The sequence below is a fragment of the Dermacentor albipictus genome, chromosome 5 (assembly GCF_038994185.2).
Source record: "Dermacentor albipictus isolate Rhodes 1998 colony chromosome 5, USDA_Dalb.pri_finalv2, whole genome shotgun sequence".
Taxonomy (NCBI): Eukaryota; Metazoa; Arthropoda; class Arachnida; order Ixodida; family Ixodidae; genus Dermacentor; species Dermacentor albipictus.
The window spans coordinates 110544269-110557245 of NC_091825.1; the positions used below are offsets into that span (position 1 = coordinate 110544269).

A 12977-nucleotide genomic window follows, 5' to 3' on the forward strand; every position below is an offset into this window, starting at 1 on the left:
TCTCGCTGAAATTACGTATTACACGGTTCTTCTTGTCAAATCTTATGTAGAGTATTTGCTGTCTTCGATATTCTTCTCATGAAAAGCATTCTCGTCTCCTCAATAAAATAGCCACATCATTGTTAAAGCCTTTCCTTATAGTATCCAGTAATGTAATATGCATCCGGGCTTACGAAATTTTTACCCCCATGATGTAATAGCGGGCAGCTTCTTGAGCATCTCCGCAAGAGCGTTGTAGAATCCTTCCGACGTGTTGCATAATGGCCTTCCCAGGTTCCTGCTAAATGCTTGAACTCGATACTTGAATACTTGATCCATTCTTCACCACTGATCCTTTTACTTTAATCTGTTCCTTAACTGCTTCCAAAGCAAAGCTTAGATTTGTACGAGGCTGACCTGCCTGTGAGCGAGGTCTAAGCGCGACGCGCTTCTGTGCTTGAAGCCAGCTGAAATAATGAAAAAAAAAAACAGCTGTGCCAACCTTTCCTTTGCTATACAAAGTTTTTAGTTTAGTTTCGTTGCATTTTGTGCTAAACATAGCTAAGCAGTCTTCTTCCGCAAATAGAAAAAAAAGTGAAAAAAAAAGGTCTGCAACTGACAGCTGCACTCGCGCTGAAACGTGTTTCTAAGTAGTGCAATGTTTCAAATTGGAAACAGTTGATAAGGAGCTATAAGGAAACAACAACAAAAGAGAGTTAAGGGCAGAAGGAAAGGCAGGGAGGTTAACCAGACTGAGTCCAGTTTGCTATATTACACGTGGGGAATGGCAGGGGGAGTGAAAGAGAGAGAGAAAACATGAGTCTACATTGCACTTTCACATGCAATAAGTTAGGTGCAGGATGTATACAGTCGGACACTCAAGTCTGTTGCCTTCAGGTAGTGAAGAAGCGCTCGAATTGCTTTCTGGGCTAATGAACCGTGAGGCCAGGCTCCCAAGATCTTTGCTTCTATGAATGTCCTATCGTCCAGTCTATTTAAAACAACAAAATTACAGACATGAGCAGCATGGTTAATGAATGTAGTCGTTTATTCCATTCACAGTCTTACACACACAGGGACATTATTGCACAGAAAAAAAAAAGATCTTCAATCGTAAAGAGATCGAACAGTATACAAACACCGCAAGACGTCGGCACCTAGCACTGACATCTATCAATGAGTTTTGCACAGAGCAGAACCAGAGGCCCCACATGTAGATGACTTTGCATTTTTCCAACATGATTGAGACTGGTATAGCAGATAGGATGTTTTAACGTTTCTTCTTAATGTACCGAACTCCATCCTTTCCCGCGTGCATGGTTACAAACTGTCCGAGTTCGTAGGACTTATCCGGTGGCACGTACTGCACGCCTTCTGCCGCGTAGTGTCCCTGTCCTGACGGCGACACGTGAGATGGGTGAAGCGCCGGCAAGCCTTGCGGTCCTTGGATGTAGACGTTGCCAGCTGCGTCCGAGACCACACCTCTGGGGAAGTAAGCATTCGGTGCATTCACATATTTGGACAGGAACGGGTTGGGGCTCGCCTTGGAATACATCGGCGTACCATAGATGGAGGCCGCAGTGTAGCCAATGTCGACAAAGCTCCTGCCGTACGCTGGAGCTTCGGCACGAGGTGCTGCTGGAAGGGCGCGTTGCTTGGCTGCTGCGGCGTGGTGTTGTGCTGCTGGGCTAGCGATTGGCCCAGGCAGGGCGTAGATTGTTCTCGGGGGACCGCCAAAGGCGAACTGCTCCTGGCTTGGCTGGGCGGGCGCCTGGTTAGCGTACGCATTTTGCTGGGCGTAGTATGGTTGGATCGGTGCAGATGGAACATGCGGCTGAGCGTATTGCGGGTAGGCAGGGACGGGCGCGGCATAGGATGGCTGTGCGGGGCTCGCTGTATGGTGCGGCGCAGTAAACTGCACAGTTGGTTGCACGGGGTACCTATATGGCACATACGCTATGGAGTATCCGTAAGGGTAGCTGTACACGCCTTGTCCAGCTCCTGTTGGAGCGACATGAGCAGGCACGTTGCCCTTCCCGTAGTGCTCGGAAGGAACGCTAAGGTCAGTCCCTGCTTTGCGACCAGTTCCTGTGTCGGCTCCCGCGTAAGCGGGGGTAGCTGGCTTAGAGCTCCCTGGAGAGTACCTGGGTGGGTATACGAGACCATTTTGTCCAGCTTGTGCGCCAGAACTTCCCGCAGAATATTCAACGCTTTGAGGGACCGTTGCCGGTACGTGTACGGCTCCACCTGGCTGGTCGGTCACACCCCGTGCAGGGGCACCCTCGCCGGAGTAGGCCGATTCGGGATAATAAGGCACATAGTAGGGTTGCTGGACGTACTGCGTGGGCTCCCCCACGGAGCTTCCAGAAGGATAGCCCTGGTTTTGGGCGTAAGTGGCCGGGTAGTTCAGTTGTTGAGCGTAGTTCTGCAGCGCATTTGCGTACTGTGCAATGTCGGAAGTGGGAGCGTAGACTGCGCCCGCTCGGAGGTAGTCAGCCGAAGCGCCACCAGAAACGCCCTGTTGTAGGATGTGCTGGGGCATCGCGTATCCAGACAGCGATCCTTGAGGATACACGAGTTGCGTCTGTTCACCGACACTGACCCCCGGCGCTCCCTGATGGTGAAGGGGCGTGTGCTGGTTGCTCTTGCTTGTCGCGGCTCGGCTCAGCGTCTGCTTTACCCCGCTCTGTAGGGACACCGCGGTGGCCGGAATAATGTGAGTCGAGTGCAGATACGGCCGCTGCTCTTGCGCTTGAAGAGAGTGGTATCGCACACTCCTGACGTTGGCGGGTTTGCCACTTTGTCCTCCATGCAAGGCATACCGTGGGTAATCGTCGTATACCACGCGGTAGGGGCTTTCAGGCTGTGTGGGGAGAAAAGGCACAAATCTTTTATGTACAAGTGTAGCTAGGTTCTGTATACATCACTTTGCACAAGTGCAATACGCGGTTTCTTCCACAAATAGTGCACCGAATAAGTGGAAGTAACTGATAAGAATTTGTTGTCAGCCATTTGGGAAGGAAAACGTCAAACGCGAAACTATATTCGTCATCTTTAACTAAGCTAAAACAAATAACAGGACCAAGTAATTGTTTTGGAAATGTTCTTTGAGAGGGCGCAAATTTCAACAAGCAAAGCAGCTTTTGACGCAGGGAGCGTCCAAAGAAGAGAGGGAAGGTCGTTCGTTTTGACTGTCACGGAAATCTCGGTCACTGTATCAGCACCAGCAGCAGCAGCGGAGAGGGGAAAGCGTCGGTAAAATTAGTGTTTAGCATCCATGGATAAGGAACTAATCAAAGCCATTACTATAGTTAGGTGTTTCTAGCACCCTTTGCAACGTCGCAGTTACTGTAAATTCCTTGACCATCCCCAGTAATCACATACAGATTTGAAGCAACAAATGTGTCGCAAGAATGCACCGCTTCGACTTACCTGGTCGTTCACGTACTGGACGCCATGGGCTGAAATTGGTGATCGCGTTTTCTGTGCCTCCGCCAGTGCGAAAAGCACGCACAACATTTGGAGCCACTGCAAGCAAGCACAATGAAATGAGCAAGTGTTTGCTGTTTATGACAGCCACACAACTGAATATATCTCGAAATATCTAAAGAATATTGTACTTGAGTCCCATATATGGTGCTACGTCAAGGATGGACAAAGCGCACAAAAACTAACGTGGCAGTAGTATCTTCTCCACAACGTTTATGGCATTTATTCTGTCAGCACCAGAAAGCTGTGCAGTCTTCAATGACTTCTTTTAGAGTTCAAGAATGTCAGAAGCTCCTTATCCACATCGGAAAGAACTGTTTTGCGCAGACTAAACCAAAAAATGGCTGTGGCTTAGGTAAGGTTAAGCCCAGGATGCGAAGCATACTAGCCTTTATTTTAGTTGTTGAACCACTGTTTAGCCTGGTGAACTGCTGTTGCTTGGCTATATTTGGTTCGGCTAGACGAAGAAACAACTCATGCATTACTTCTTCGCCTTCAAGAGTGGAACGCGACAGCGTTCCCGTCGACCCGCCAAGGGGTGTAAGACAATGGGCTACAGGGCAGCGACTACGCGCCCCGCATTGGACGCGGTGAGCGTCGAGCAAAGCAGCGTTCGGCGCGGCAACGAAATGTGCGCCTGAGCAAGAGACGCACGCCTTAGAAACAGCGCGTTTCTAAGGCAACACCGCATTCACTAGAGGCGCTTTTGTACCGCTTTGAAGCGTTGTACTCGTGGCTCAGTGGTAGCGTCTCCGTCCCACACTCCGGAGACCCTGGTTCGATTCCCACCCAGCCCGTCTTGCAAGAGTTGAGCCAAAGCCACTTCTCCTCTGTCGTGACGTCACGGTGTCACGTGATTTCATGGTCACCGCCGCGCCTGAGGAGCTGGGTTGAGCCCTCGTAATATGCTTCGCATAAAAACCTTGTCCCGTTTTGATGTGCGTGTGTGCGTGAGGGAAGGATAGGGAGGGGAGTGTAAGCTTTCTTTCTGAACACGGTTTGTATGCTCACTCTGTTTCAGTAGGTTATGAAAAACTATGACTGACCAAACAGAATGCTTGATAGCTTTGCAAATATTTTTTTTGTGTGTGTGTGCATGATTCTACACCAATGTTTTTTTGCTCAAGAAATACGCGTACCTGATGGGTGGAAAGAAAAAGACAATGCATTTAGTAAAAAAACTGCTCATCATTCAAGTTATCTGTGGCCAAAGCATGGGCCTATAAGGTGGCATATACATCTGCGTAGAGCTCTTTATCACTTTTAATTCAGGTGCTAACAATGTTGGAAGCAAAAATTTCAACCAGTATAAGAGGTCTGCTATGTTCTACGAGCTATCTAGGTACAGCCGATGATACCACCTGCGAAAGAGGCTCCAATTTATTAAGAACGTCGGAAATGAGCTACCATATTACTCAGTAATTGTGACCGACAGATTCTTCCTTTCTTTCTCAACATCCTACTATGCATAGAATAAAATAAATTAGGTCGCATCTTTTTCTCGTGCCTCCGTATCTCTTGAATACTTAGTGCCAGATTATCCCACAAGAGAAAAGAAAGCAAATATATATGAGGTTCAACTCGCGAAGTAAATATTCAATTCTCTTAATTGCCTTGTCAGTTCTTTTTTCACCAGTGCGTAAAAACGTGTTGCGAAATCTAAGGAGTGATACAGGAAGAAATAATTGAACGACATGCTAGGATAAAGTGCCAAATCAGCGTTATTCCTTTCTTCCCTTGCTGCGGTCAAAATTGGCCAAATTGCATTTTAGACACTTTCATTCACTTTTTTCGGAAAGGGCTTCCAGAAATCAAGAGAGCACCTCGCGCTTTTGCGCGCAACACGATACCGGAGAAACATATGCGGCGGTCAATTACAACTTGTTTCGCGATAGTGCCATACAAAAACAGTGTAATGCCACACAAATTAACGCCTTTAGCGTTCGCACGCGAATCACGAGGGCACTCACCATGTTTCGGCGTGTAAGCCAATGTCCGCGTACGTCCGTCCGCGCGCAGCACCGTACTTTCTCCAAATGCGAATGAACTCCCGGAAGGCGGCCATTGAGGGCGCGCTTTTATATGCGCCCGGAAAAAAAATGAAATCAGCGAATCACGACGAACAACGCGCATCCCATGGCACCCAGAAGCGGAGGAGAGAGAGGGCGAGGGGGCCCGCGTGAACGGGCAGAAGAATGGAAAGCTACCCCCCCCCCCCCCTCACGTGGACGTCGAAACAAAGTCCGTACCTCCCTCCCTTGTGCCTCCTCGAGTTGTTTTCGACACCGAGAGCGCGGGCACAAACGCGGAGGAAAGGACGCAGTGAGCGCAGCAGTCATTTACGCGGTCGGCGAAAGTGAGAGACCCAGATGCCCGTAAACTGTGGGAGACCCCCCCCCCCCCCCCCGTCTCGAAGGGGGTGGTGGGGAGGGGAGGCAGATCATCTAACGGTGCAACTCGCGGAGATCGTTTGGCTATTCCAAATAGACGCCTATGAGCTCACCGCGAGCCTTCCTGTCCCGAAATCTGCAGCCCTCGGCGCCGCCGGCCGCATTGCTCGGAAGATTATAGATGACGGAAGGACTGGGGGGCCATAGCGTCTGATGACTTCCACGGCCGAGACAACGCGGCCTCCGCGCAGCGCGTGTGTCTTTGAGGCGTGGCGGCCGAACCATTGGTGCATGTCTGCAGTTTCTTCCCTGATGGCGACGGCCGGGTAAACGCTTCGACCTTTTGGTTCGCGAATGTTGCGACGCGTGCGTGCTATAGCTATACGTTGTGGCGAAAGTGGCAATTGTTTCGAGCGTACACGTAGGGAGGGATAGGAAGCGTCTGTGAAGCTCCTCAGAGGCGCCGAAGGTCATCTGCTATCCTTCAAGAGTTGCGTAGAAGCCGAAGCACCGACGACTGCCGATTGGAGCAGGAATCGTGCTCTACAAGTTTTAGATAACAAAGCGCAGCTGTGGCGATAATCAACAGGCCTTGGTTGTTGTCAGAGCAAAGTCGTTGACATGAGTGTCAATTCCGCTCCTTTGGCCGATCAATCAGAGAAGATTTATTGCCTACATGGGCTGACAGAGGAGGCGCAAGTCAAATCTTCCGGTTAATTGGTGTGGAAATTTATCAGCAGCAGCCCGAAAAATAGAGGTGCACGGCTTTGTAACTGCTCTCCCAGACCCGTTTCCTGGCATCTCACCAATACATGCCTATGCTGACATGTCAGTTAATAGTTGACTGACATTTTAAATCATCACTACCGGGAGGCCTCACGATGCCTCCCATTAAAGGTGGGGCATCAAAGTTATCTTGAATTGTTTTGTGCACATTAAACCTTTTGGGTTGTGAAGACGTTTCCCTAACTTTTCGTGTAGTGGGGGACTCCGGTTTAATATTGACCACCTGGGGTTTTTTAACGTGTACCTACAGATTCAACGGCACACGAGCGTATCGGCACTTCGTCCTCATCTAATTTCGGTAACTGGGGCTAGAAATTGAACCCGCGACTTCGCCCTTAGCAGCGGAATATCGTAGCTGCAAAGCCAACTCAGCGGGTTTCATTACGTAAGACGAAAAGAAAGCAGAGTTAAATCGAGAAATATAGATATGTCCACTTATTGATTCTATCAGTGCTCTGTACGCTTAATGCAATTATTACTGAGGATTTCGCATTAAACTTAACGTGACTGAGCTTTAGCATGCATGCGCGGAATTTTCTACTGCGTAAACTCTTCGAAAAGAGCCAAGCCTTCACTTTGGCTGGGTAATCAAGGTAACCTGTTTTCTGCAATCATGACGCAACAGCTACTTCCTTACTATTTCGAGAATAAGCAGTGCAGTAAACACACACACACACACGCACACACACACACACACACACACACACAAACACGCACACACACACACACACACACACACACGCGCGCACACGCGCGCACGCACTAAAGTACACATGCACACAATAGCACATACACGCAGGCACACTGTGAATTTGCCATGACATGTACCGCTCGTAACTGTAAACACTCTCATTATAAAAGTCACATCTTCCCATCCTATTGTATGATGCCATTAAGCCCTCTCCCATCGTTATACTTTCCTTGCTTGGGAGTTCCTTGTGAAACTGCCATGACACCATTTCTCGTACATGGACCCATCCAGAGCCGCACAAAATGCGCTACCGGAAGCCTTACGTTGTTATGTGAGCGGCGCACACAACAGCTACGAAGCAGCAGCGGCATCGCAGGATTTTCTACATAGAACGAGTGAGCTGCAACTGTGCAGCATTCCATGTTACATCTGTTCACATCTAAGCATGCACACTTGCCGCAAAGACTTGCTTGCCGACTTTCCACATCATAGAATTTGCTCGCTGAAAATCACAAGGAGTTACGTGACCACTGTGTATAAAATGCAATTGCGTGCGAGGCACGGCATACGAGTGTGCCTTACTGTTCTGCCTAGTCTGAGGAAGGGCATCTAACCAGTCTGCCGAACATAAAAAAAAGAGGGCCTGGAATTGCACTGCGCATAACGTGACGTGCATTGTAATAGCCCGAAAAGGTGAGTTAAGAGTGCTTTCATTTTAAGGAGGCGCGGCAATGCACAGGTATTCCAAAGTATAACGAGGGGATCTGGATGAATGATAATAGGGTATAGAGGTTTTAAAAAAAATGGTTGAAGTAGCCCTTTTCTTACTGAGAAAAGGACGTAAGTAACTAGAAACACAAGCAATGACGACAAATTCCGTGAGCGATAGAGCGTAAAGGATACTACAGTCCATTGAAGGATGCTACAATTAACGCCTTATGCCCACTTCTACCACCCACCCCCTCCCATTCTTAATTGAACTTTCTTCCGGCATCATCCCTATCCTCTCTTTCTCACTATCTGTTCATCTTTCAGATCAATATACGAAAGGAAACTTATCACAGTAGATTGGTGACGGCCACTCCTTTTGGCTTGAGTAAAGTGAAAATACGAAAGCATAAATAACACAACAAAGAAAGAAAAAAAAAGACAAAGACAAACAAATGCACGCGCAACACAACGGGCACACAAGGAAATTTAGCTGGATGGGCTGCATCGCCGCACGCACGAAAGATACGCATCTAGTCTTACGCATTGCCACTCCCACATCTCCGCACGGAGTGGCCTCGGACGGTGTGTCTCCGCCTATAGTTTAATTCTTATGCAGGCAAAGTTGTTTTCTTCTCTTTGTGAGGCGCACGTTTCTAACCAACAACATCGCATTCGTATACATCGAGGGACTGCAGCCGGCGCTCGCTCAGGCGGATAAACACGGCGAGTCGCTTCTGGGATAGTTGGGTTGAGCGAGCGGCTATATAAGTAAGCGTTCGCGTTTTCTAAAGCATCGCGGTGGCAGCTCTGGCAGAAACTGCGGCTCGAACTTCCTGGTTGATTATCATCGGCTTGTGTAGAATGAAAAAGGCACCGGACGCGTAAACTTCTTGTAGGACGATGAAAGAAGAAAAATACAAAAGCACCGAGGCCTTCTGGATGAACGTGTGCGCCGTGGCACGATATCGACTGCGGGGTTTTCTTGCCTTGTTAGTTGTGAATGCCCTGTTTCATAAGATCCCACCTTCTAGTCTTCACCGGATATTTACGATGTAGCTAAAGTCGCATTCATGATCGATCACCACCGGGGATATCAATTTCACGGGGTGTATATACATTGGCTAAGGTAGCACTACTTCTTAGAACCTTTATAAAGTTTGTTACATTTTCTCACAGAAACTTTCGTGCAGTCGCATCCCATGCGAAATGGATCAGTGGAGTGCTTAACGGAATGTGAATTGCGGACGTCTGTGACTTCCCACGAATCCGAAGGCAGACCTTGTCCACTCTACAGCGCAGCAGTTTTCAAGCTCAAACTTCGACGACAGTCCTTTCAGACCCGTGCTCACTTGGTCAGACATCCTGTTGAGCATAGTCATCACTAAGGCCGTCATCGACAAGGGCTTGCGTCATTGTCTGCAGCGCAAACAATACCACTGTGCAATAATGCGCGCCTCGGGATACGCCAGCAGTCGAAAGTGGGCACATATAACGAATGTAGCATGCACTAGCGGGTTTTCTATTGTAGTTCTGTTTTCTGAAGCTTTGCAGCTAAACGTTACATCAGTACTAACGTAATTAGCATGCATATGAATAACTCTGTGTACTAGTGACAAGCTCTATTAAACGGAAAACAGGGGGAAACGGGGAGATGGCAATTCAAAACGATGAGCCGAACGTGAACAAGGTGAAAGCGGAAGCCAACGTTTCGACAAGGCTCTATTCAAACTGTATTAAAGTGACACTAAAGTTAAAAAATAAGTTCTGATGTATAAGTAAGTTATCCTTTTCGTTTTAGTTAAATAAAAAGAAACAGAGGAGATGTTTTCTGGCGACGGCTACTCTTCCTTTTTATAATTAATATATAAATTGCTGTGACGTCATAAATATTGACCCCACCTGCACGAGCTTAGCTAATTTTTGAAACTACAAGATGGACTACCTTGTATTCTAAAGGAACTAAGGACTGAAGTTGGCAAGTTTTGGCAATTTCTACTGCCGTCACAATGGACTAAATGCGTTAAAATGCTTGGAAATCCGTGATGTAACACGGACACCATCGTAGGTGCTTCCCGAGCGAAATTCAAGTAATGGGACTTGGGCCTCGATCTTACGTCCTAATAATCAACCTCTAGACTGAAGTGAACCAATCAATACTTAAAAAAAAGAACGCTTTATCCGTCTGAACTACTTTAGTGCTTTTTATTAGTCTCCCTTTACCAGTTCCTAGCAAGCCGCGATTGCATTAGGTGTAACGGTTTAAGTTAAACTCAATGGAGATGCTATCGTCAGGTGCACTCTACTTATCGATAGGGGTGAAGGTCGGCGGCGGTTGTCACCTCACCGCTTTGGTATGTGCCGGCAATATTGCGCTTGTTACAGCAGACCCCTCCAGTGGCTCACCTTGTCGTGCACTCGAGAGCCATAGAGGCAACCACTTTTCCTTCGAGATTAGCATTCGCGATTCGGTCGCAATCTCATTACGGACCTGTCACCGGTGCTCTGCCACCAGCGAAATTATAACTCGAGACTAACTCGAGCGTCGCTACAGACGAGAGAAAAAAAAAAGAAAACAACAAGGAAAACGGCTCGCGCCTTCCATACCGATCTAAGGAGGTCAAAGGCGCCAAGCGATCGGCAACGTGCTTCGTACGGCCCAAGAAAATGAAACTGCGGTACAGAAGAACGACCACACAAACGTCGCGGTGAAATTGAGTAACACCCCTCGTGAAAAGGTCCAGCATTCAAGGAATTTCGAAGCACTCGGAGCCCGCGAGGAGCGCGTGGATAGCCAAGGTCTCAGCAATTTTTTCGTCATCCGTCTTGATCCGCCATCTCGCGCCTCATTGAAGTTCTGCGCACAGTGTGCCTTTGTAGACAAAGGTTGCTGGTGTTCGCGTTACTTCACTGCTCGCTGAGCTCTTGACCCATTGTAATCGCAAGCACTACATGCGTGCGCAAGGTCTGGCTAGAAAGTGAAGCTGTATGTCCCGCGGTACAATGGTCAAAGTCACCGTTTTTCTGACACTTTAACGTTGATGCAGATACCTTGTTCCTTCACAAACGTCTCAACAACGCTCTCTGCGGCGCACAGTCAACACTGACAACTTCGCGCCGCTATCTTTTCCTTTCTCATGCACTTCAATAAATCACGGAGCGTCGGCTTCAGGTATCTGCAAAAGGTAATTCTAACATAAACTAGGAAAAAAGAAATACAGGTAAACAACCACAGTTGTCTAGATTGCCTTCACGAATATTTCGCGCAAGTAAGTATATAGTCGCCCCATATGCGACAATTAGGCAGTAGGAATTTGATAAGTCATTTAGAACAAGCGCAGAACAAGCAGAGGACCTCCCCATATACAAAGCCAAGGAGGTCTTACATATAGAATGTGTATATGACGCATATGGTGGCATGCTGTAAACCGACGCAATCAAGTTGACACACACCGAAAGCATTGTAACAACGTCAAAGCTACTGCAGGCCCCCGGTAAAGCACAGCGCCAAGACAAAGACACGCTGTCAGAACACTTTGTGTCTGTAATTGTTGGTGACCTTATGCAGCCTCCTTGATAGACGATCGATCGTGAATGTGCTCATTATCTGATTCCACGCATGGTTGAAAAAACTAGCAGTAATCTTTCTTTGACGTGCTTTATTTAAAGCTGTGTGTAAGGTTCCTTTTTGTTGTGTTTTTGATGTCGTGGCTGTACAGATAATGACTATTCTGGTAACGCGTGTGGTGACTGGAATTTTGCATGTCACCGATACGGAGGGCTTTGACAAACCATATTGTCTAGTAGGTTATGCCAGATTTAACTGATGTTCTATTCCTTCGCATTATTTTCCTTTTACATTTGTTCTTTCTTTCTTCCTTTGCTTTATTTTCACACACATTCCTTAGTCGCAGGTATATTTTTGTTGATTGGAATAGCATGCCCTTCGGTGGCTTATCTTTCCGGGATGTTATTATATAATAAACACCGGCAACAACAACATGTTACATAAGCGCGTATTTTAAGTGTTCTCCATCCATAGAGAACGTTTTAAATTTAACAGCATCATACACGCACACGCCGAGAGAGTGAGAGAGATCAAGGACAAAAAAGGCAGGGAGGTCAACGCATACGTCGAAATCTACATGCAACGTTGCGTGCTGTAGAACATAACAAGGAAGTAATAATTGCATGAATATTAGTGGCAACTAATGTTTACGTTTCACAAACGATATCTAGAGAAGAACCGCATGTTTTCCTTTTAACTAAGCAATGCGGTAGGATCGTTCTAGAATCTAACCTTTAGCATTATCCTCAGGAGCAAAACCCCGAAACTCATTATTTTAACAAGTGCCTTCGCATGAAATACATTTCTTTTTCTCGTAACCATTCCATTAACTGATTTTCTATTCCTTCGCATTCTTTTCTTTTTACATTTTTTTTCTTCCTTCTTTTGCTTTAGTTTCACCTACATCCCTTAGTCGCAGGTATATTTTTGTTGATTGGAATAGCCTGCCCCTTCGGTGGCTTATCTATCCTATAATACACCTAAGCATTTACATACACCTAAGGAGGTGTATGTAAACCGACTCAATGGTTTTACGAAGGAGCAAAAGAAAAGAAAGAATAGAGAAAGGTAAGGTGGTTGGGCCCGCGGGGGGTGGGGGGCAGTGGGGGCGGGGGTGCGCTTCGCTGACCCATTAGCCGCCATACAAACTTGACCACCCGCCATTCGCAGGAAGTGTACACGCATCAGCATCGTACGAATGAAATTCCTGCAGTATTGCGTGCGTAGGACAACAAAAGTTTCAGCCCTTACTATTACATTATCATTTTCGTTCCTTACAGAAGTCATTCTTCTCATCTAGCTGCGACGATTTAGAAATCGATACCTCTCCCTCCACAGCGATGACGAGGGTAGTATGGCATGCGGA

The 12977-nt window shown here is 47.3% G+C and overlaps 1 protein-coding gene across 1 annotated transcript; it reads right to left on the minus strand.

Moving 5' to 3' along the window:
• Positions 1-1027: 1027 nt before the first annotated feature.
• LOC135920232 (uncharacterized) lies at positions 1028-5634 on the minus strand. The gene is made up of 3 exons (XM_065454395.2): positions 5439-5634; positions 3412-3507; positions 1028-2842 (listed from the first exon to the last, which is right to left on the minus strand). The coding sequence occupies exons 1-3, from the start codon at positions 5439-5441 to the stop codon at positions 1250-1252; spliced, it is 1692 nt and encodes a 563-aa protein (XP_065310467.2). The 5' UTR covers positions 5442-5634; the 3' UTR covers positions 1028-1249.
• Between the last annotated feature and the right edge of the window lie 7343 nt (positions 5635-12977).

Excerpts from the sequence above, each read along its gene's own strand:
- LOC135920232 (XM_065454395.2), bottom strand. Across the intron at positions 2,843-3,411 it reads TCCAGTACGTGAACGACCAG|CCTGAAAGCCCCTACCGCGT; the intron begins GTAAGTCGAAGC and ends CTCCCCACACAG.